Source organism: Mustela putorius, unplaced genomic scaffold, assembly GCF_011764305.1.
Source record: "Mustela putorius furo isolate JIRA1106 unplaced genomic scaffold, ASM1176430v1.1 tig00003853_pilon_pilon_pilon, whole genome shotgun sequence".
Classification (NCBI taxonomy): Eukaryota; Metazoa; Chordata; class Mammalia; order Carnivora; family Mustelidae; genus Mustela; species Mustela putorius.
In genome coordinates, this window is record NW_025422005.1 from 84,978,425 (window position 1) to 85,003,569 (window position 25,145).

Here is a 25,145-nt window from a genome sequence, read left to right on the forward strand (position 1 = left end):
CTTTTTCAAAACTGTGAACAGATTGGAATTTCAGTTTTTTCCTCCCACAATGTTGACCAAGAGACAAAATTTGACAAAAAAGATAAAATGGAATGAGAAATCCATAAAGGAATGTATATATATATATATATATATATATACACATTCCTCTATCAAATATTTGACATGTGTTTATATAAAAAAGCCATACCTGCTCTTCTCCGGGACTCTTGTATATATGCATGCATAAACTGAAGGCCAAATAATTCCTGTTCCTCTTCTTCTGCTGTGTTTTCACTGGGAGGAAGTGTTACTTCCACTTTCAATGGGTTGTCTCTGAAGTTGACAAACCTAGCAGTTCACCAAAAAACAGTATTTTTATAGATGCCATAGAAGTGTACATTTATTTCCCTGGGGAAAGATCAAATGGTAACACACTAAATTACTTTTTTAAAAACTGATTTCAGTAACCGAACATTTTGGTAAAATGTAATAAATCTTCAGAATCTTCTAAGTTTTGGAGTGCCTGGGTGGCTCAGTGGGTTAAAGCCTCTGCCTTCGGCGCAGGTCATGGTCCCAGCGTCCTGGGATCAAGTCCAGTGTCAGGCTCTGCTTAGCCGGGAGCCTGCTTCCCTTCCTCTCTCTCTGCCTGCTTCTCTGCCTACTTGTGATCTCTGTCTGTCAAATAAATAAAAGCTTTTAAAAAATAAAATCTTCTAAGTTTCTTTTCCAGAAGGGAAAAAAAAAAACACTAGCTTTAGACAACTCATTGTCAAAGCTTATCAAAGTGACTATTAGTCCCTTGCATGTATTTAATATGAAGTTGAGCTTCCCAGAGCAATTCCAGTGCATTTCAAATATACAATTAATGCTATGACCTTGAAGTTTCTGCGTATTATATAGACTTGTGTCTTATATATCACTATATCTTCATCAGGTACAGGACTCAGCAGCTCCTGAATAGGTGAATGAATGAATGGATGAATGATTTTGTTATGGGAATTGTGGGATTTGATGTGAATTCTCACATCTTATGTTCTCTGTCAGGAAACAAAATTTTGGAAGGAAGACATTTGAGGGAGTTCTGAGGGTAAATAAGTTAGTAAAACGTTTTATTTATTCTATCTGTAACAATTACCTGTGTCCACTGTAGTCATTTAGAAGGAAAATAAGCACTATTTTTATGCTTTTGATTTTTATTTATAGATGAGGTTTGTTACTAGTTCCAAAGATGATTTTCATAAAAATGTCACCAGCCGAGCACATTCCTAAAAGCTCACAATCCCAGTATGACTTTTGTTTCAAAGATTCTTTCTTGAATAATTTTGGCCAGTAGTACATGAATCCTACTTATAAATTACAGGATTTCAAAGTTGGAAAATTTTTTAAATGTATTCATTCATATGAATGAGAATTCAAATCTAGTAATAACAATTTCTCTATATTACTTTGTTCTGCAGCCAGAAAGGAACATGTCAGTTCTATGCCTACAACTTTTACCTCAGATTGGTCATCTCTTCCATGCACACTGGAATATCTTGCAGTTTATTGTTGCTGAGAACAAGAGTACCCAGATTTTTCATATTGCTGATTGTTTCTGGCAAGCATGTTATTTCATTCCGTTGTAGCCATAATGTATGTAGACTCTGCATTCTAATTAAAAGAGGTTTCTGCGATTAATCATACATGATATGAAAACCCTGGTTCTTACTACCTAAAAAGAAACAAATGTCATCTTTCATAACATCTCTTTTAACCGGTGTACCAGTTGACTTAACTGACTTCACATTACCTGATTATTAGGGAAACTACATTGGAGGGTTAATCCCTACAATACACTTCTCAGCATGTGGTGGTAGAAAGGAAACCAACACATTTTATAATTCTTCCCTATTCTCATGGGATTTCTGAAAGAATGGCTATAAATATTATCCAGTCTGAACTAGAGGGTTAGGAGAAAATTCAGAAATTATTAATCTGCCTAGCTGGGCAAGACAAGTACGCATTATGGTAAACAGCCTGGACTCTGGGCCAGGCTGCCTAGGTTCACACTAGAGTGCGATCTTGAGCAATTTACATTTACATCTCTACATTAGTTTCCTCATCCATTTGTAAAGCCCAGAGGGCCTGGCATGCACTAAGTAATGTTGTTATTGCACGTATTCATGTCGACACGTTGAAGTCAGAGAGCCAGTTTTTCTCTCCAAAGCCCTTATACTTAAGTAAATGAAAATATTGTTTAAAAGTAGCATATTAAGGGCGCCTGGGTGGCTCAGTGGGTTAAGCTGCTGCCTTCGGCTCAGGTCATGATCTCAAGGTCCTGGGATCGAGTCCCACATCGGGTTCTCTGCTCGGCAGGGAGCCTGCTTCCTCCTCTCTCTCTCTCTGCTTGCCTCTCTACCTACTTGTGATCTCTATCTGTCAAATAAATAAATAAAATCTAATAAAAAAAAAAAGTAGCATATTAAGTACTACATGGATCTCTTGTGATTGATTACACTTGGGTTCCCCTTTGTTTCATCTGTTATTTATTATGGGTGGCTTCAACACATCTGCTAATAGCACAGAAAATCATATACTTTACCTTTCTATAGTATCAGGAAGTTGTGCAAGTCTGTTGCTTCCCAGGTCAAGCCATTCGAGAGCAGGCATGTTCAACACCGCCAGAGGGATTATAGTAAAGTTGTTCATACTCAAATCAAGGTGCGTAAGCTTTAACAAATTGCTGAGCTGAAGAGGCAAGCAAGGTTTTTCAAAATGAATGTCCACGATGTAAACTACTAGAACACTCACATTGGTAGAGCTACTTCACATCAACGAATGTTCACATTATGCTTGGGCTTTTCTTAGTCCTAGTCATCCACAATAACTTTGAAATAAAAATAAATCTAAATAACCTCCAGAGAACTGAAAAACTCTTATAGAAAGCTCATCTAGTCAAAGAAAATTTATCTTCCAAATACCCAAGATCCAGCCTTTACAGAACCTGGTTGTGTTTACATTTTCCTTTTATCCTGCATTTGAGATTCGTGTGGGAAAACCCAAACTTCAAAATAATACTTATCTTTATTGAACTCTCTTTTTTGTGCCTGATGCTTAAGTATGCTACCTCAGACATAGCACTTACTGTTGGGTAATTTTATTTTTTTGAAAACATCAGTAGAAATTTTTTAAGCATAACATCCCAAACACCAGTGTGCTCAGCTTAAGAATGAAGATATATTGAGGGGTGCCTGGATATCTCCAGTCGGCTAAGCAACTGACTTGGTTTCAGCTCAGGTCATGATCTCATCAGTCTTGAGATGCCCACTGCACCTCCCCATCCTCCAACCCCCCACGCCCCCACCCTCCCCACCCTGGGCTCCACACTCAGCGGGGAGTCTGCTTGGGATTCTCTCCCTCTGCACCCTCCTCCACTCACTCTCTCTCTCTCTCTCTCAAATCCTTAAAAAGGAAGAAAGATAATATATTGATATGACTGACTGCCTTCTATGTGTTCCTCCCTTCTTCCTTTCCAGAGGGAACCCCTCTCCTGAATTTGGTATTTATTATTCCTATGCATGTTTTCTTGTTTTCATTACATATGTAAGTGTATGGGGGGTTATTTTTTTTTTAAGATTTTATTTATTTGTTTGACAGAGTGATCACAAGTAGGCAGAGAGGCAGGCAGAGAGAGAGGGGGAAGCAGGCTCCCCACTGAGCCTGATGCAGGGCTCGATCCCAGGACCCCAAGATCATGACCTGAGCCAAAGGCAGAGGCTTAACCCACTGAGCCACCCAGATGCCCCATAAATATATGTTTTTATATATTTTTCTGTAATCAGTATTATATGTTTTCACACAAAAGTTAGTATATTTATTTGAAGATTATGAAACTGTACATCCCTGAAATTGCTTTTTCTCTTAATATGAGTGTCTCAGTGTATTCATGTCGATTCTTACAACTCTAGTTTATTCATCAACTTTCTAAGGTAAATATCTTCTTTCTGTTTTATGGACAAAGTGGTTGAGAGAGGCCATGTAACTAGAAATGATGTGTGATGTGCACTCAAGTTTTCATGGACCTAAAGCCACAAAATTTCTAAACTTTCTGTATAACACTGTAGTATAAGTTTCAAAATGTGAGAACTCAGTTAACTTTCCCAAAAGAATTTCCATTTATCTAGGCAAGTTCTGTTTTATTTTTATCTCAGGGAATGTTAAGATTTGTTCCATATCTTTAACATCACACATACAAAAAAGCACAAATACAGTGTTTTGTGGGCAATGCAAAATAACAAGAGGTTTCCATTTAGTAGGTAACATTTGTCCAGCTTTAGAATTCAAGTCACAAATAAAACATTTTTTCAAAATCTGTCATCAGACTTTAAAAATTTTCAGTGGTTTAGAATGGAGTATAAAAAGGTTGTTCTCACATTGGCGTAAATATATTCGTGTGTATACAGTATGTGCAATGTAGTGGCTGAGAGATAAGTCTCCTCCTGTTACTGGTTTCTCAGTCCTACTAGAACCCTTTGATTTTCTTTCTTTTTTTTTTTTTAAGATTTTATTTATTTATTTGACAGACAGAGATCACAAGTAGGCAGAGAGGCAGGCAGAGAGAGAGAGAGAGAGGGAAGCAGGCTTCCTGCGGAGCAGGGAGCCTGATGCGGGGCTCGATCCCAGGACCCTGAGATCATGACTCGAGCCGAAGGCAGCAGCCCAAACCACTGAGCCACCCAGGCGCCCCGAACCCTTTGATTTTCTATTGAAAGATACTAACATTATAATAAGTCCTTATTTTGCATATGGGAAAATTGAGACCTTATAGAAAGTGGTGAGTTCAAGGCTACCCAGCTAACTTAGAGGCATACTTGGAAGTAATCTCAGGCTTAAGATCTCAGTTTAGTATTTGTTCCAATAAAATGTATTTTTTAATATTTTATTTATTTATTTGACAGAGAGAAATATAGCGAGGAGGGGAACACAAGCAGGGGGAGTGGGATGGGAGAGGGAGAAGCAGGGTTCCTGCTGAGCAGGGAGCCAGATACCATACGGGGCTCCATCCCAGGACCCTGCGTTCATGACCCAAGCCTAAGGCAGACACTTAACTGAATCAGCCACTCAGGTGCCCTCAATAAGAGATAAGTTATGTGAAAAAATTAAGGTAAACACAGGTTAATAGACTTGCCCAAATTCATACAGCATTTTTAGTGATGGAGCCAATACTAGAAAGAAAATCACAGGAATTAGAAGTTCAAAATAAGACAAACCATAAGAGACTCTTAAGCTCAGGAAACAAACTGAGGGTTGCTGGGGGTTGGAATGGGGTGGCTGGATTATGGACATTGGAGAGGGGATGTGCCCTGGTGAGTGCTGTGAATTGGGTGACTGATGATTCACAGACCTGTAGCCCTGAAGCAAATAATACATTGTATGTTACTTTTTTTAAAAAAGTTCAAAATAAAATATTTACTTGCCCTCTTATAAAGAAATTGTCCCCGTGATCATCATTTTCATCATAAATAAGTGCATATGTTTCCTTAAGTTGAACTATTAAAAGAGGAGATAGATATGAATGTAGAAACTATGTTTTATCTGCAAGAGCAACAATAATTGGTGACATATTTACTGGTGTGAGAGAAAAAAGTGATATTCTCACAAAAAATAGTGGAGAATGAGAGAACGGGAACAGGCTTTCTATTTTGTTTTGGGTCTTACTATGTTTCTTCTGTTTTGTCTTGCAAAGTAAATACCTTGGAAATTTGCTGATTTTAAGATCATTAAATATGTTTGAAATATGTTTGAAAGTGTCTACATCTCTATGATCAGCTTGGTTTTACTAATAATAGGTCATCATACCAAATCAAAGTTTGAAGGCTCTGCAAGCCCATTGCTTTGCTTTTACTTGGCAGAAATTAAGAAACTAGCAAAGAAACACTTTTCTGATACTGAAGAATTCATTTCTTACCACTTCACCTCTATCTCAGACACTGATCACTCTATAAACACCAATTAGTAAACAAAAGAGATTCTCCATCACCACATTGTCTATGCTTTGTGGTAATCATTTATCCAACAAGCACTTCCTAAGTAACAACTGCAACTTCTGGAAATAGAAATAAGGAAGACTCTTGCTCTGGCCTTTAAGGAGATCACAAATGATGTCTGTACTGTGACAATAAGAGAAGTATCTTTTATGCTAAGTAGGTATTTCTCTAAATAAAAATATGTATTTAGTAATAGGAAATGATTATCACTAAATATTTTCTGAAATAAAGTTTATAGCATTGCTTCGTCAGTGTATTTTTGGTGATCACACGGTTGAGAAGTAAACCAGTTGTAGGTGGAGAATAAAGTCATAGACACTGATGTCTTTCTGACCTCTTGTGGAAGATCACAGATGTCTCTGTTTACAGCAAGTTCTAGTTTCTCCAAGCTGGCACAATGACTTAGTTCCCTGGGGACAGTCTTGATTTTGTTGTAACTAAGAATCAGCTCTTGAAGTTTAGTGAGCAGTCCTACAAAAAAATAATACACAATAGAGAGCAGATGGTTATAAAATAATGTTTCCAGTTATGACAGCATAACTTACTTGCCAGTTTCATATTGGCAAATCATACTTCTCAGGTTCTTCCCTTTTCCCAGTTCCTGTCCTGCCCCTTCTAAAAATAGGGGGTTTGTCTGTGCTATAAGCAAAAAATATGTGTGGGTTGTTTTTTTTTCATCTTGTTTCATCTCCTATATTGTGGCCTATTTTCCATTTGGGGATTTTTTTCTCATCTAAGGAATCTATCTTTCTTGCCTTCAATCTGTTTTCTTCTAGGAGGATTAACTGAACCAAAGACATTGTTTCCAGAATACATACAATGTTTCCAAAGAGACTTTTCTTGCCTTGAAATCTTATCTTAAATCGCTTCTGTAAATCCCAGAAACTTGGATCTTCCGAAAGCTTCAATTTAGATGTCTACAATTTTCTCAAGACTCGGGGTTACTTAAAAATGATGTCATTATTCCATGTATCAAAAAAATTATCAGAAAAAATGAGGGAATAAAGTCAATCTTCCTTACCAATTCCTCGAGGTATCTCTGAAATTGTGTTTCGAGATAAATCTAATACAATGAGGTTCTGGAATCTTCCAATGAATTCAGGAATTTTCAGTAAACCAGTTCTATGAAGTTGCCATGCCTGTAGCTGACGCAGTTTTAGTAAAGAAGAAGGGAGGGTCTAAACTCAAGTAAAAGAAATGACAGAATTACCATATTACTTAAATTATTTTAGTATCATGTCACACTGAAATATAATTGTAGAGATATTAATTGATTTGTGGTTTTTGGATTATTTTTTCCTTAATGGGTTATATTTTCAAGTGCTTTGTGTTACTCCCAAGTTTTAAGACCTCTTCTTTGTGGGTAGGGGTAGTAAACCTTCAAACCCCTATCACAATAAACAAAGATAATGTATTTTGGTCAATAGTGCACTCTATTATATAGAGTGATATTGTTGTATTAGACTTTTTTAGAGTACATATGTAGTTGAAAATGAGAATGTGGTGGTTAGAGAAACAAAAATCATTTTAATCAATAATTCAAATTTCTCTTTGCCTTATATTTTGAAATATTTTCTAAGTTTTTAATATATTTTTTATTTAAAGGTTTTAAGAGTTCTTTCTGAACTCTATGCCTTTTTCTTTTCAACCTAAAATAGCTCAGAGAAAATAAACCACTAGCTAACTATACCTACATGTATGAGAACAAACACTGACCCAAAGTATAAATACCTTATAAAACTCAGAGAATGACTAATGTAATCAAGCAACTGTATGTGTGTATTTATGAGAAAGAATATGAATCACGTAATAGACCTTGAATAAGATGAATATCCTATTCCATTTTGTTGACTTTAAGCTCAGTATTTGTTTTGGAAAAGCTATATGGTTTTTGTTAGGCAGATGGTCATCTTTTTTATGGAAAATGAGAAGTTGCTTACTGGTAGGATTAATAGGAGAAAAATTGCAAATGACTTAAGTTTAGGCAGAGTTGAAGCAAACTGATTGAGTTTTTACCAAAAAAAAAAATGTGAAGTTATATTTCTTTTCAGTTGTTCATGTTGCCCAAATTCATTTGGTGTATTATTAAAATTAGAATTTCTAACAGTTCTGGACTTAATCATACACTCTCAGAATCATTTTCTTAACTATCCCACAAAATGCAAAATACAGAAGAATATTACTTCTATGAAGCTTACCTTCCATTCTTCTTTTTCTATCTTCAAAATGACTCTTCCATCTTCCCTGATGACTTTTTCTTTTAGCTTGGTTAAGCTTACTCGTTCTTCCCAGATCTTCACTAGCCTAAAAGAGAAAACAACATTTTAGTTCACCAGTAATGACATACACAGGTAGCAGTCACTTTTACATTAAAAAGTGATCCGTCAAAAACAATCATTTGATCGATAGTCTCTGGAAATTAGAAAAGAAGTTGTTTTGTAAGAATTATAAATATGATTAGTATCATAAGTGTCCTATATTTATTTAAGTTTTGAAAGTGTCATAACTCTCCAGAGATTTTTAAGTAATAGCTTTATTGAGATATATATAATTCACATATCATATAAATCCTTTTAAAGTATACAACTCAATGGTTTTGGATATATTCATAGAGTTACTCAACTATCATCGATATCTGGTCCAAGACAATTTCATCATTCAAAAAAACTCCAGGCACAATGCAAACTGGTACAGCCATTCTAGAAAACAGTATGGAGTTTCCTCAAAAAGTTAAAAATAGAACCCCCTACAATCTAGCAATTGCTCTCCTATGTATTTACCCAAGAAATACAAGAATACTGATATGGAGGGCAACATTATTCATAACAGCCAAATTTTGGAAATAGCCCAAGTGTCCATCAACTGATGAATGGATAAAGAAGATGTGGTGTATACATATACATATATACATGTATATGTATATATATGTGTATGCATATATATATATACACACACACAGATGCATAGATATGTGTGTATACACATATGTGTGTATACATACTCATATATATATATATATATATGATATTACTCAGCCACAAAAAAGAATGAAATCATGCCATTTGCAACAATGTGGATATTATGCTAAGTGAAATGTCAGTCAGAAAAAGAAAAATATCATATGATTTTACTCATATGTGGAATTTAAGAAACAAAACAGATATGCAAAGGGGGGAGAAAAGAGAGACTGGGGGGGACAAACCAAGAAACAGACTCTTAACTATAGAGAACAAACAAGATGGTTACCAGAGGAGAGGTGGGTGGGGGATGGGTTAAATAGGTGATGGGGATTAAGGAGTGTGCTTGTGATGAGCACTGCGTGTTGTAGGAATTGTTGTATCACTATATTGTACACCAGAAACCAATACAACACTGTATGTTAACTAACTGGAATAAAATAAAAACGTTTAAAAAAACATTTAAAAACCACACCCATTCCTCCTTTTCCCAGTTCCTTTGTAACCCCTGATCTACTTTCTATTTCTATGAATTTGCCTATTCTGGACATTTCATGCAAATGGAATTATACAGTATAATGGCCTTTCCACACAGTATAAGTTTATTCAGAGTACACCCTTGCTGTAACACGTTTCAGTGCTATAGTCCTTTTTATAGAAGAAGAATCTTCCACTGCATGAATATACCACATTTGTTGGTGTATCTTATGATGAACACATCTGTTCATCAGCTAATGGACATTTGGGTTAATTCCACTTATTGGCTCTTATGAATTATGCCACTATGAACATTTGTAAACAAGTTTTAATGTAGACATATGTTTTCCTTTATCTTGGGTAGAGTCCTAGGAGTAGAATTGTTGCATCCTATTGTAATTCTATTTTTAACATTTTTTTAGGAATTGCTAAATTATGTCCAAATTGCTTGTACCATTTTGCCTTCCCTACAGCAGTACCTGAGGCTTCCGATTTCTCCATATCCTTGCCTACTTCTGTTAGTGTCCATGGTTTAGATGACAGCCATCCTAGAGCCATCACCTAGAGGTAGCTCTTTGTCTTTTTTGACTGGCATTTATTAGACACCTAAGCCATAGATAGTTAATAACTTTATTTTTTTAAAGATTTTATTCATTTATTTGACAGGCACAGATCACAAGTAGGCAGAGAGGCAGGCAGAGAGAGAGGAGGAAGCAGGCTTCTGGCTGAGCAGAGAGCTGATGTGGGGCTCGATCCCAAGACCCTGACTGAGATCATGACCTGAGCTGAAGGCAGAGGCTTTAAACCAATGAGCCACCCAGGCGCCCCGATAGTTAATAACTTTATAACGACTTTCAAATAATACAGTTCAACTTCAGAATTAAGTTATATACAATTACATTCCAATTTTATTCATATTTCATTTTTCAGATATGAATATGCATAAAACCTTTGTCATTCTAAAAACACATTCCTATTGAGTTTTGGTTCATTGCAAACATACGTAAGAATAATATCAAGCTGAAAAATAACTGGTAAAAGGTTGCAAAATTTTTATTTCTATACTAGAAAATTTTTAGTTAGGAAAAATGAGAAAGAAGACATTTAGAATTGAAATCTTTGTAATTTTGGTGTCTTAGAATGATACATAAAAAATAAATATAAGCAGTTACCAAAGAACATAGGCTTAATTAATTTGAACAGTCAAATGCCAAAAAGATCTTTGTATTTCAGAACAGAATTTAATGACAAGTGCAATCAGATGTCTTATTCCCTAAGCTTTTACTTAAAGAATTCATCAAGCTGCCATTATATGTCAAATACTATGCTGCACATTGTGCTTGCAAAAAGCTCTGTCCTTAATGAGTTTACAGAGAGGCTAACTATTATTCAGCTGGTCTCTTTCCATCTCTATAATGATTCCTAAATTCTTTCTGGATCTGAATTTCTATGATCTAAGTCTAGAATGTATCACGTAACTTGGTGACTGTGGGCAACTTTTACCACCTATGTGGGCCTTGCCCGATTAAAATGGGGTTTGGATTAAATAATGTCTAATATTTCTTCCACCTTTAGTATTCTGTAATTTATCCACTACTTAGTCAAAGCAGGACATTCTTTCAATTTTAAATAGAAAATTTCTACCTCCTGTGAGCCCTTTTTATTATAGTCTAAATGCTTTCTCAGATTTGCCACACCAACTCTAACCCAAGTGCTTAATTTCTTCAAGACAGCTTGGCATCAGAAGACAATGAGGTCAGTTTCTGTTTAAACTTTAGCCCTTTTTGAAATAAATCTTTAGCTGCTTTTAGCTGAGAGAAGAAACATTAGTTTGTGTCTTTAACCTTGTTATCCCTTGCCTATTTTGTACAGAGAGAATTTGAAGTTGCTGAAATCATTTTCTTTTTAAAGATTTTGCTTATTTACTTATTTATTTATTTACATATTTGAGAAAGAGTGTGCATAAGGGGCAGGGGAGGTTAGAGGGAGAGGGAGAGGTGGGGAGAGAGAAAAAGAGAGAGAGAGAATCTCAAGCAGAGTTGATGAGGAACTGGATCCCCTAGCTCTGAGATCATGACCTGAGCCAAAAATGAAGAGTTGGATGCCCAACCGACTGAGCCACCCAGGTGCCCCAATTAAATGGTTCTTACCTAACTAAACATGTGTAATAGGTGAAGTTCGGGAGTTTAGAAGCAAGTCAGGATTCCTGCCCTGCCCACTGTTTTAAAAAGAGATAGGATTTATTAAGAGTAGTCTAGAGTCCAGTTTATTACATCTGTAGAATACAACATAATAGGTTTCCTAAGGTTTGCTTTATATATAAAGGCCTAATCTAGGGAAAGCCCTGAGGTAAATATCCTGCCTCCTGAATCAGACTGGTTAGGTATGAATACCAGTTCTGCATTTATTAGCAGTGTGATCTTTGACAAGTTACTTAGGCCCATCCCTCAGGTTTTCCATCTTTAAAAAGGAAAAAATGACACTCATGTGTGGCAGAGATGGTTACTCCTCTTCTTCCTTAAGAATTGAGTCTCTACATTTAACTGGGCACAAGACTTCATTTAGCCATCCTTGTAGTTAGATATGGATCCTATCAATGGGATGTTAGCAGAAGCAGTAGTGTGTGCAAATTCCTGCAAGCTGGGATCACATATGGTGGCTGCAGTTGGTGTATCATTTGAGGCCATTAAGTGACTTTAGGAAAGGAAACCACGCAGTGTCGAGCAACAAGATAAAAGTCTGAGTATCTGACTCAGTGGAATACTACTCCAGCCTCAGGTCAAATACCCCCCCAAAAGTTATCATCTCTTGTTTAGAAAGTATTATTTTGGGGGCACTGGGACGGCTCAGTCAGTAAAACATCTGACTCTTAATTGCAGCTCAGGTCATGATCTTACAGTCCTGAGATCAAGCCCCTCAGTGGGCTCCCCACTCATGGGGAGTTTGCTTGGGATTCTCTTTTTCCATTTTCCTCTGTCCCTCACCCCCTCCCAACTCTCTCTCTCAAATAAATAAATCTTTTTTAAAAATTAAAAAAAGAAAACATTACTTTGGTTTTCCTTCTCTCGTAATGCAATCCATCCTCATTAAGACATTCTGTTTCTGTGTGTTCAGAAGATTAAATGAGATGCTACAAATAAAGCACTTAGCAGAGTGCCTAGTAAACAGTAAGTGCATAATAAAAAGCTGCTACCCTTATCATTGTCAGCATCATTATCTTTTTTATTGCCTTTGTTGAAAAAAACGAATTCTCCCCACCCAGATTTTTGCTTGTACAGAGAATAGACACAAAATAATTGCTGATCAAGAACCTTTCCCCTTCTTCTTTACTGGGGGAATAGCTGTTATTTCCAAGTATTATACCCCCCCCACCCCAGTAACCAGCTATAAATCTTATTTTGTTTAAACCAGTCATACAGGCTCATTCCCCTAGAAGGGGACTGGATTATGAGAGTACAAATGATCCAGTTCTGGTCAATGAGAGGTAAAGAAGAGCCTTGCTAAAGAGCCTCAGAAAGGCTTCCTCGTTCTTTTTTTTTTTTTTTTTTTTTTTTAAGATTTTATTTATTTATTTTGTCAGAGAGAGAGCGAGCGAGAGCGAGCACAGGCAGACAGAGTGGAAGGCAGAGTCACAGGGAGAAGCAGGCTCCCTGCGGAGCAAGGAGCCCGATGTGGGACTCGATCCCAGGATGCCGGGATCATGACCTGAGCCGAAGGCAGCTGCTTAACCAACTGAGCCACCCAGGCGTCCCGGCTTCCTCGTTCTTGAAAGAACAGAAATAGTTTCCGCTCTTCTGATAACATAATGATGCCTGGCTGTGATGCCTGGAAGTGGACCAGTCGTCCTGTGACACAGACAGAGGAGAACCTGAGGCCCAAACTGACACACTGAGATTAGCGGTAGAAGGTAATAAAAATAAACCCAGTCTTTAAAGCTGTTCAGACTTTGGGATTGCCTTACCTCAGGACTTCTCTATTCCTTAAGCCATTTCTAATTGAATTTTATGGTACTTGCTAACTGTTGTAGGAGCATTTTTTCCCACTGAGATATAATTGACATATAACATTATTAATGGGCCAATAGTCATATATGTTGAAGGACAAAAAAAGATTAGATTCTTAGAAAGAGAATCATAGGGATCCATGAGGAAAGTGCCTCTTCTTGCAAAATTAATAGAGTATTTTGGAGACATCCAATCAGGAAAATAGGTAGATATCAAGAACGCAGAGGAAATAAGAGCCAAACTATTTGAGCACAGCCCAAATCAAGGAATCGGGTGATCCACAGGGACCCTGGCTGAAACTCATGGCTATTCAAATAGGTGAGAATCTCTTGTACCTTCTCTTGTCAGATGTTGCCTAGGGGATATAATATTGAACAAGCAATCACTGAAAACTGGACTCAATGATACTAATCAAACTTTGAGGAACATGGAACAGACTCTTCTGAGGGCCTAAAAATAACTACTATTTTCACATATAGGCACTTGTACTTTTTGTGGACACCATTACATAGCCACACTTAATTGAATCAGGTGTAGACTTTAGTTATATTTTGAGTTTTCAGTAAATAGAAATACCAAATTCAACAATTAAGGCATTTAATAAGCACTCTTTTCTATAATGATGATGTTCTGAATTTTCACCAAATATAAATAACAAACACGTTAAAGCATACTTCTGTTGAAATTCCTTCTCTCGCTTCAGGTCTTCATTGTGTTTCTTTATTCTTTCTTCCCAAACTTCCTTCACAGCATTGACAGCCCCAGTACAAACTGCATTTTCTGACATGATTTCTCCACATTGTCACAGAGTCACCAACTTCATTAGGTTCTGAATAGCTGAGTCACAGATGCCATCTCAAAAAGGACCTAATTGTAGTGGAGGAAAAAACGTGTTTCAGAATGTTCACTAGGTCCAGAAATGATCATAATAACTTATGTTTATTGTACCCTTTCCATGTTCCCAAGACTATTTTGTACACTTACATATCATCTTTCACTTAATAATCCTCATAAAAATACTATGCCATGGACACTTTTTCTCTTTCAAGATTTTATTTATTTATTTGAGGGAAAGAGAGTAGAGTGAGAGAGAGAACATGAGTGGGGGAGGACATGGAGGTGGGTGGAGGGAGAGGGAGAAACAGGCTCCCCACTGAGCAGGGAGCCTGATGCAGGGCTCCATCCCAGGACCCTGGGATCATGACCTGAGCCGAAGGCAGATGCTTAACCTACTGAGCCACCCAAGTACACCACAATATAAATTTCAATCAGTAAATTATAGCACATCCATATCATGGGAAATTATATAGCTTCATAAAGTAAAACATTTCAATAATGATATGCCATGATCTCCAAAATGTATGACTATGCCATAATTTAATTTTTCTGTCCCAATGAATGTGGGTATTTGGGTACCAGGGTTTTGCTATTATGAGCAATATTGTTTCCAAAATTCTTGTCCTTATCTTTACGGTGCTCAAGTGGTATTGCTTCTATTGGGTCTATACCTAGAAAGAACTGTTGGATCATACTATATGTGAATGTTCAAATTTATAAGATAGAGCCAAATTGTTTTCCAAAGTGATTGTGCCCATTTATACTCTTACTACAACTGTATAAGGGTCCCTGTTGATGCACATCCTTACTAACAAACTACTGCATAAAATCTCATTATGGTCGCAAATTTATATTTTCCTGATTACTAAGTGTTGCAAGTTAATACACAAAGACTGTCCAATTAAATAAAAGACAAAATTCTGTCTATTGTTTATTAGAGGCATGTCTAGTATAAAAATGGGAAAAAACAAGAAAGTATAAAATACAAAAAGATCCATGCCTAGATTTATACACAAGAGAACTAAAAACATATGTTCACACAAAAACTTCTATCTGGCTTGACACAGAACCAGAGCATGGGGACACAGCTAGATCTCGGGATGTCAGGCACAGGACACCTTCCTAAGGGAAAGCACCAGAGGCATTCACAAAAGAAACAAACCATGCTCACTAAGAAACAACTAGCCAATTTGGAATTCTTGTTCAGCAAGAACAAGAAAGAAATTCTTCAGAAAGAAATGGCCTCAAAACTGGAGATCCATCCCACTGTACTGCAGGTTTGGTTCAAGAACCACAGAACAAAACTCAAGAAAGCCAAACAACAGCAATTAGCTGGGGTGGAAGTCAAGAGCAGCTCTTCCAAGAGACACATGGCTGTGGCTCCAGGATCCCAGGATGGTGCCTATCCTGCTTCCCTGATGTACACAGATCACCCCGTACCTTCCTTCTAACTCAGCATATGCTCTGATTGGAAGGCTCTCCCAGACCATTCTGTTGGTCACAACACAGTCTATTTTGTCTGCTGCCAAGATTTAACATCTACTCCCTTTGTCCCATTATGGAATCTCAAATTCTTTCCACAAGCTTCACTGCTAGTTCTTTTAGTTCTTCATCTCCACAAAGAACCTAATGAGTGAAGCCAGATACAAAAGGTCACATACTATAATGATTCACAATGATTCCCATACGAGGGATTTGAGATCTACACAACACGGATGCACTTCAGAAACATGCTCCGTGAAAGAAAAATAAAAGACACACAAGCACCCGGGTGGTGGAAATCAGCAGAAAGAGACACTCAACACGCTTAAAGCGATGGGGGTATTTCATGTTGTAATTAGGATGTCAGGAACCTGCAGGTATAAACTCATCCAAAGACACAGAACTGTAATCCTCTATTACATACACCACAAAAAGCAATCATGTGACAGGATGAAGGTGTGAGCCAATGCCATGGCAATAATCATTGTGCAATATATAAATGTATCAAATCAGCACACTGTACACCTTACACGTGTACCTCAGTAAAGCTGGAGACAGTTTTTAGATTATATCAGTAAATATATACAATGAGATTACTAAAAAAAAAAAAAAAAAAAAGGTGAAAAAAAAACTTCTACCTGAAATTTGAAGTAGCGTTATTCAGAACAGCCAAAAAATGGAAACAACTGGCTGTCAATGGATAAATGGATAAACAAAATGGGATATATCCATACAATGGAATATTATTTGGCCATAAAAAAGAGTAAGTACCAATACATACTACATCATGGATAAACTTTGAGTGAAAGTGTGCTCAGTGAAAGAGGCTAGACACAAGAGACCACGTATGATCCCATTTATATGAAAAGTTCAGAACATGTAGATCCATAGAGAAAAATAAAACAGTAGGTTAGTTATATCCAGGGGCTTTCCAAATGAATGACTACAGAGTTTCATTTTGAGTGATGGAAATCAAATTTTAAATAAATCAACCTATCAAAAAGCAAGGATGACTTATTTATGGCTAAAGAACAGAATGTATTAAGTATAACAACTTGAAAATATAAAATAAGGGGCGCCTGAGTGGCTCAGTGGGTTAAGCTTCTGCCTTCGGCTCTGGTCATGATCTCAGGGTCCTGGGATTGAGCCCTGCTTCAGACTCTCTGCTCGGCAGGGAGCCTGCTTCCCTTTCTCTCTCTCTGCCTTCCTCTCTGGCTACTTGTGATCTCTGTCAAATAAATAACTAAAATCTTAAAAAAAAAAAAACCCCATATGTTTAAAAAAAAGAAAATATAAAATACATACTTAAACAGAATGTGGAAAAAGGAAATAGAGAAGTAGAAGGAAAGAACACTAATAGCCACATATTCAAAGTGGGGAGTCATAGACACTATATTTTACAGAATGAGAATTAGAGATTGAAGCATTTGTTTCAAGTTATAAAGGTAATCAAGGGAGAAACTTAAAATAAAATGTAACCCGATGGAGGTGTAAGTGAACTTAAGCATCATCTTTCACAATGCAGTTCCATAGATAATGCCTAAAGTTGGTAAGAAATAATAACCACCATTGAAACAAAACAAAACAAAAAACAGGACCTATGGAGATAAACAATGAAGACTGAATCCTGAAATGGTTAAAATGCTTACTTCTAGAGTGATAGAATGAGGTAGAGATTATTGCTTTTCATTATTCATCTTTTCTAAATTGCTGATTTCCTTAAAAGTATGCAGTGTGAGACAGACCAAGACAGAGAGGAGTGGCAAAATAACTATTACAGAGGACAAAAATATTTAAAACATGAGGATGGATATATAATTGCCAATATGCAGAATATTAGTAGGAAAATATCTCTATTTTTAAGCAAAGCATGCGCTGTTTCCACAGAAACAGCCTGCAAAATCTTTTTACCATCGAGAAACCTTGGGATATATATGCTGATAATCCAAGTCCCTGGGGACATCACAGTCAACCTACAATTTATTGTTTCAGATTTTAGCAAGTTTGAAGCGTTTATCACATAATAAAACATTTTTAAATATCCCAAGTATCTACATGTAAATGTGTATTTCTTTTTTTAATTTTTAAAATTTTTTTTATAAACATATCATGTATTTTTAGCCCCAGGGGTACAGGTCTGTGAATCGTCAGGCTTACACACTTCACAGCACTCACCAAAGCACATACCCTCCCCAATGTCCATAATTCCACCCCCCTCTCCCGAACCTCCTCCCCCATCAACCCTCAGTTTGTTTTGTGAGATTAAGAGTCTCTTATGGTTTGTCTCCCTCGAGATCCCATTTTGTTTCATTTATTCTTTTCCTACCCCCAAGCCCCCCACGTTGCATCTCCACTTCCTCATATCAGGGAGATACATTCTTAAACATATATAACCATTCATATGCTCACATTTCAGTTTGCCACTGAACTCCATTCAGCCATCAGCTTTCCTACAACCACGACCAATTTCCCTTTGAGGAAAAAAAGTCAGTAATGATATATGTATTTCTCCTTCCAGCATAGAATTGTGTTCTCTACCTTGATTATTACTATAACAGAAAAGCACACTGTTTGGCAAGGACATGCCACTTTCTGAAGGCAAAAGAAAGAAAGAAAGGAAAAATACCACAAACAAACAAATGTTTCTAACTTTGAGGGAAATCAATATTCCAGAGGAAAACAATTACTCGCATGACTATAAAACCCCACAAGAGACTTTTAAGTTCAATTCCAAATTCATTTGTATATTCTAGTAAATTCAGACACAGTAAAGCCATCATCAGCCATCTCTTTTCTATGTGAAGAATGGGGAAGAAATGTTTTTGAAAAATACTTACCATTGTCAGTGGATGCAGAAGCTGACATGGTCCAAGTTAGCGATGACCAGCTAAAGAGAGGATTTCAGGGAGAAGTGTTTTCAGTGTGGCTCCGGGATGATTAAAATCCTTGGTCAGACTGGCAATCAAGTGAAATGTAATATTAGCCTGGTTCTAATTTTAGATCTTGGACAAAGCTAAGAATAGCAAGGATCACATGGAGCTCTTGTGCAAAGGATCAAGTAATAGATAATATATGTGCATGCGTTCTGCACACGGCCAAGACTACATACAGCCATTATAAAACTCTCAGGCATAACTAGTTCTAGACTCCTGAAAAAAATAGCTCTTATTGAAAGTCCTTCCACTTTTCATAACTTACACATTTTGAATATTTAGTAGAATATAATGAATCTATTCCAAGCAAAGAACCTTGAAAATATGAGAACGTTTGGCATAACAAAAAACCTGCTTGGTAAACCACAGATCTGTAAATAGGAAACTAAAGGTACTATCCTTCACAAAACAAGAAAAGTGAAGATGTAGACAAGTATGGGTAACAGAGGAGCTCCAAGCACCTGCTGCACTCAGGCTTCAAATTTAATTCTCTCTCATTCTTTATCTCTTCAGCCTTCATAGATAGGAGTTAATTCCAGGTGTTAAAAAAATTGTATTTATTTTTTGTCTTTTGTTTTTGATGCTACACACTTTTATTTATTTATTTTAGGTAGGCTTCACACCCAGCGTGGAGCCCAACTTAGGTTTTAAACTCATGATCTTTAGATCAAGACCTGAGCTGAGATCAAGAGTCAGATGCTCAAACAACTGAGCCGCCTAAGTGCCCCTGTATTTGGTCTTTGAATTGGTACTAGAAGCACATAGAACAAAATTCAAAAGATAATGAATCCCACTTAACCTTGCCTCCAGCCATTTTGTTCTCCTGTCAGAAGTCAATCACTAGTGCCACTTCTACACATGCCCTTCCGAAGATGGTCTGTGAATTTACAAACATAGATATGCCTATATTCATGAAAAGCATTCTCCATAGTTTGACAACCCCCCATTAGTGAACCCCACTTTACCAAAGTGGAATTAGGAGAAAAATCCCAGCCACCCTTGCTACAGAAATGGGGAATGTGAGTAAGGTTCATGTACTTTGATTTAGAAGAAAAGAATGTGAGGAAATCAGCTGAGTGGCTAGAGTCCATTTTTGCTAGTGTGAGTACAGCAGAGGCAATACATTCTGGGGTTAGTTTTAGCAGATTGAGTTTCCTGGTGACAGCGGATGCAAGGGTTCTGGGGGCAGCTGCAGTAGCCCCCTAACTAGGCCGGTTCTGTGATATAGTTCTAGGACTTGTTCTATGAACTAATACCCCTTCTTACTTAAATATGTCTGGCAGAAATACTGTCATATGGCTCTAAGAAACTGACATGACTATTTTACCTCTTTCTTGTTATATTTCCAAAAATATGCTTATCTTGCTTTTTCTTCATACACCAATTTCAGAACAATCTGTTGATTTCATACACGGATGATGAAAGTTCTGTGGTCTTAAAACACCTACTCATGACCATATACCTCCGCTCCCCTTGTCCTCACAATATAGTTATGTCATAATTTTTCTTAAATCATTAGTGTTATTATGCAAATATTATTCATAGCTGAACCAAATAATAGAAATAATTACATTCCTTTCTTTTTGTATTTTTTTGTTTTTTTTTTTCCCCTGGAGTTAAGTGTACTTTTTTTATTTGCTCAATTTTCTGTGTACCTATCACTCTATTTTTATATACTTGTCTCTTCCTCCAACTGATTTATTGAACATCACAAAATTTTATATACAAAGTGACCTGAACCATGTTTCAGAACATGGTCTTTTCTTGTTTCTTTTTTTAAAGATTTTATTCATTTATTTGACAGACAGAGATTACAAGTAGGCAGAGAGGCAGGCAGAGAGAGAGGAGGAAGCTGGCTCCCCGTGGAGCAGAGAGCCCGATGTGGGGCTTGATCCCAGGACCCCGGGATCATGACCCAAGCCGAAGGTAGAGGCTTTAAACCACTGAGCCACCCAGGTGCTAATCTTTTTTTTTTTTTTAAGATTTTATTTATTTATTTGACACAGAGAGAGATCACAAGTAGACAGAGGCAGGCAGAGAGAGAGGAAGAAGTAGGTTCCCCACTGAGCAGAGAGCCCAATTCGGGGCTCGATCCCAGGACCCCAAGATCATGACCTGAGCCAAAGGCAGATGCCCAACCCCCTGAGCCACCCAGGTGCCCCAAAACATGGTCTTCTCTTACTAATATTTTGGTAGGTCAGTCCACTGAGTGTCCCAAAACACTTACTCTAAAATTAATAGAAAATTGCCCAATGCACCTAAACAAATGGACTAACTGCTGGAACTTTCATACTTTTGTAAGATAATTAACATAGGCAGGATTGAACTCCTATGACAGGCTGCTGGAGAACTGCTGTGAGACATCAAGAGCCATTTTGTGCACAGCCACTGTGATGCCATCATGTTCCCAGATCATAATGTTCCCATTATCTGATTCTTGACAACCACAGGAATGTCAGTGGGGTGTGAGGTTAGCTTAGCTGCTTTCTGGGCTAGAAGAGAGATCACCCCAGCATGCTCATCTGACAAGGCCCCATGGCAGCCCAAATCAAGTCTTTGTGAATCTGTGCACAGAACCCCAAGAATGGGGTTGTCTTCCAAGACTTGTGTCTTCCAAGTGCTGCTCTAAAGTCATCTCCATCCTGTCTGCCATAAGCCCTAGCCTATATCTTTACACACCTGAATATCCTTGAAAAACTCAATCTCTCAGTACATCAGTTTCTTATTGGTAAAATGTAGCTAAAAATAGGATCTCTTCATGGGCTTTTGTGAGGATTAAATGAATTATCATACAAAAGAGTTAACATACAAAATATATATATACAAGGGGCGCCTGGGTGGCTCAGTGGGTTAAGCCGCTGCCTTTGGCTCAGGTCATGATCTCAGGGTCCTGGGATTGAGCCCCACATCGGGCTCTCTGCTCAGCAGGGAGCCTGCTTCCTCCTCTCTCTCTCTGCCTGCCTCTCTGCCTACTTGTGATCTCTCTCTGTCAAATGGATAAATAAAATCTTAAATATATATATATATATACACATATATATGTATGTATACATACATATATACATTCATATATATATGAAATAAGGAAATATATATACACATATATGTGTGTGTGTATATATATATATATATATATATATATATATCAGTGTCTGATAGAAGTATTCAAAAAAGGTTAGTTCTTATTACTACCCTTCAACAGTAAAGCCAAAAAAGGAGAAGATAGGAATGGAAATGAATGCTATATGATCATAGGGAAAAGTTAGCTAACTCTGAAAGGGCTTTCTTCTGAGAAAAAGACAAATCAAGGAGAAGGAAATTTTACAGTGAAGGTAAGGTAAATAAGTGGCTTCATTCTTCACACAAAGTTAGGTTAACGTTACACAAATTGGTTTCTCTTTTGCTTCTATCATTGTGTGTTTACCAGGTGCTTGGTGCCCAGGTGTGCGTTCTGAGGTCCCACAGGGATGTAGTTCATCAGGATCCATGGCCCCAAGTCCAACTGCAATGTTTGTGTTTAGAAAAAGCAAACAAATCTAGGAGAACACCAAGTCGGATGGCCAGATAAGAGGGGGTATACTAGCATACTACAAATACAATGTCATTCGAAAGAACTCAAAGCAGGATTTCAAAGAGGTATTTGCACACCCACATTCATTGCTTCATTATTTACAATAGTCAAGAGATAGAAGCAACCAAAACTGACAAATGAATGGATAAAGGAAATGTAGTATATACATACAATGGAATATTATACCACCTTTAAAAAGGGAAATTCTGTAACATAATACAACATAGATAAAACTCGAGAACATTGTGCTATGTGAAATAAAACAGTCACAAAAGAACAGTCAATACTGTATATTCTACTCATATGAAATTGCTAAAGTAGTCAAAATCATAAAATCTAAAAGTAGAAAGGTGGTTCATGATATGAAGAAATATGTATAATACCATGTTGCAAGAAAGAAATGGGGATTGCCTTTTTATTCTAGTCAGGCCTTCAGTAGATGGGATAATGCCACCCACACTGGAGAGGGCAACCTACTTTCCTTAGTTTATGGATTCGAATGTTAATCTCATCAATAAACAGCCTTATAGACACATCCAAAATGTTTGGTCAATGTCTCGGTATCCCAGTCAAGTTCAACACATAAAATTAACCATCACAGTAGGCATCCCTATTTAATGCCAAAAAGACACCAAAGTTTAAAGAGAGTAAGGGATGTGTCAAAGCTATACAACTGGAAAATAGCTGAGCTCAATTCCAACGCCGATAGATCTGGCCCCCAGACGTTGACCATTGGGTTTTTCCAGCTTCTTTTTAAAAAGAAGTTTATGGCATTTACAGAAATTATGTTTGTAGGTGGACAACAAAAACATGAAAGCAATTTTTATTGTTGCTTAATGCATCTTTAGAAAGGCAGTGAATGGAGTAGGGAGAAAGAGCAGTAAAAGTAGCAGGGGACTGGTATTCATCGTACCTAGATATCTCCATTTCCCTTTCACTCTATTCCATCATAACCTTGTTAATACATAGGCATATATTTAGAGAAAGATAATGGTTTTAAACACAAAACACTAAGATAGTTATTACTCTGTTTTATAGGGCATGATTTTTTAAAAGTTTGTTTATTTTACATAATCTCTACATCCAACATGGGGCTCAAACTTATGACTCTGAGATCAAGAGTCACATGCTCTTTTGATTGAGCCAGCCAGGCACCCCAAGCATTATCTTTTACAAGGTGTATTAAAACAACAAAATTAATTATCACTTAGTGCTGCTTCTTCCCATAAATTCTGAAAAGACTACAGTACTACAGTAGTTCTATCAAGTATACAAGCATCTACTTTGTGAGAACCATTTATTCAAATAAGAACAAGAGAAAAATAAACATAGAGAAAACCAGTGGAAAATAAGAGTATGTATACCTTGGGATTTTGATCTATAGTGTTCTTTTTTATGACTCGCTGGTGTCTTTTTTAAAAAAACAAACTGATATTTGTCAGAATGGAAGGTTTTGAAGCAGAAACACCATGTAACTAGAGCTCCAAGACATATAAATGAAACATGCCCTCATCAGATCAATAATTTTTTAATGCTAAGAATTCTCTTTGGCGGTGCCTGTGTAGCTCAGTCATTAAACACCTGCCTTTGGCTCTGGTAATGATCCCAGGGTCCTGAGATCCAGCCCCCATCAGGCTCCCGGCTCGCAGGAAGCCTGATTCTCCCACTCCCACTTCCCCTGCTTATATTTTCTCTCTTACTGTGTATCTCTCTGTCAAATAAATAAATAAAATCTTTTAAGAAAAGAATTTCCTTTTAAAGATAGAATTTGAAGCCTCTTTAATTGCTCTCTGGTTATTTTAAAGACTTAAGAATATTTTAAAACTGACTTGCTTAGTTGTAGAATTTTCTGGAATACTGATAAACTTTTATGTGAAAAATTTCCATTAAGGTTTTGTGTGTGTGTGTGTGTGTGTGTGTGTGTGCACAAGGAAAGAGAAACTCCTAAATAAGAGATAACATACTTGCCAAATATTAGAGGTCACTGTTTTCCACATTTTGATACTTAGATTACAAAGTTGCAGCTACATACTAACTTTCACTACTTGATCTGACAAACAGGGACATTTCTTCAGGAGATGATAGGAAATACTGTTAACTTGGGTAGAAATCTGGTGAGAACTCATTTCAAATATCATGACCTCTCGGGGAAACTCATGATCTATGTCCAAATCTCATGAGATCTTGGCCCAAATCTCGTGAGATTTCAGTCAAGTCCCATGAGATCTCAGTCCAGATATCAAGAAATCTTGGTGCAAATCTCGTGAGATCTCAGACCAAATCTCGTGAGAACTTGAGCACTTCCCATGAGATTTCTACACAAATCTCATGAGAAATCATTCCAAGTATCATGAGATTTAAGTTAAATCACATAAGATCTCTAAGTCTCATGATACCTCAGTCCAAAAACTCCTGAGATGTCAGGCACATCTAATGGGATTTCTCCCCAAATGGCATGAGCGGTCAGTCCAAATCTCCTGAAATCTCAGTCCAAATCATGTGAGAACTCAGGCACTTCTCACAAGATTACTACCCAAATCTTGTGAGAACTTATTCACAATCTCATGAGACCTCGGTGCAAATCTCGAGAGATCTCTATCCAAAACTCTTGAGATCTTACTCCAAATCTCATGAGATCTCAGTCAAAATCTCCTGAGACATGAATCCAAGTCTTGGGAGAACTCAGGCACTTTCCATTAGGTTACTAAACAAATCTCCTGAGAACTCATTCCAAATATCCTGAGGTATCATACTTATATACCATACATAGGTTCTCTAATAATCAACATAATTTTACATGGGAAAGAAGTGGGAAGAAAAGAAAAGAAGAGCAAAGCTCCATAGCAGTGGAAATAAGGAAACAATAAAAAGGAATG

At 37.1% G+C, this 25,145-nt stretch overlaps 1 protein-coding gene and 1 pseudogene across 1 annotated transcript in view; both read right to left on the bottom strand.

The window, feature by feature from the left end:
* The window catches only part of LRRC39 (leucine rich repeat containing 39), a 30,093-nt gene that overhangs the window by 2,900 nt on the left and 2,048 nt on the right, over positions 1–25,145 (bottom strand). The window contains exons 2-9 of the mRNA XM_045064906.1: positions 18,603–18,720; positions 14,121–14,313; positions 8,207–8,312; positions 7,030–7,186; positions 6,343–6,479; positions 2,564–2,709; positions 1,480–1,632; positions 191–330 (exon numbers count right to left, since the gene is read on the bottom strand). Of these exons, the coding sequence (XP_044920841.1) occupies positions 191–330; positions 1,480–1,632; positions 2,564–2,709; positions 6,343–6,479; positions 7,030–7,186; positions 8,207–8,312; positions 14,121–14,233 (952 nt within the window). The 5' untranslated portion in view covers positions 14,234–14,313; positions 18,603–18,720. The remainder of the gene's footprint in view (positions 1–190; positions 331–1,479; positions 1,633–2,563; positions 2,710–6,342; positions 6,480–7,029; positions 7,187–8,206; positions 8,313–14,120; positions 14,314–18,602; positions 18,721–25,145) is intronic.
* On the bottom strand, positions 21,028–21,339 carry LOC123387281 (annotated as a pseudogene).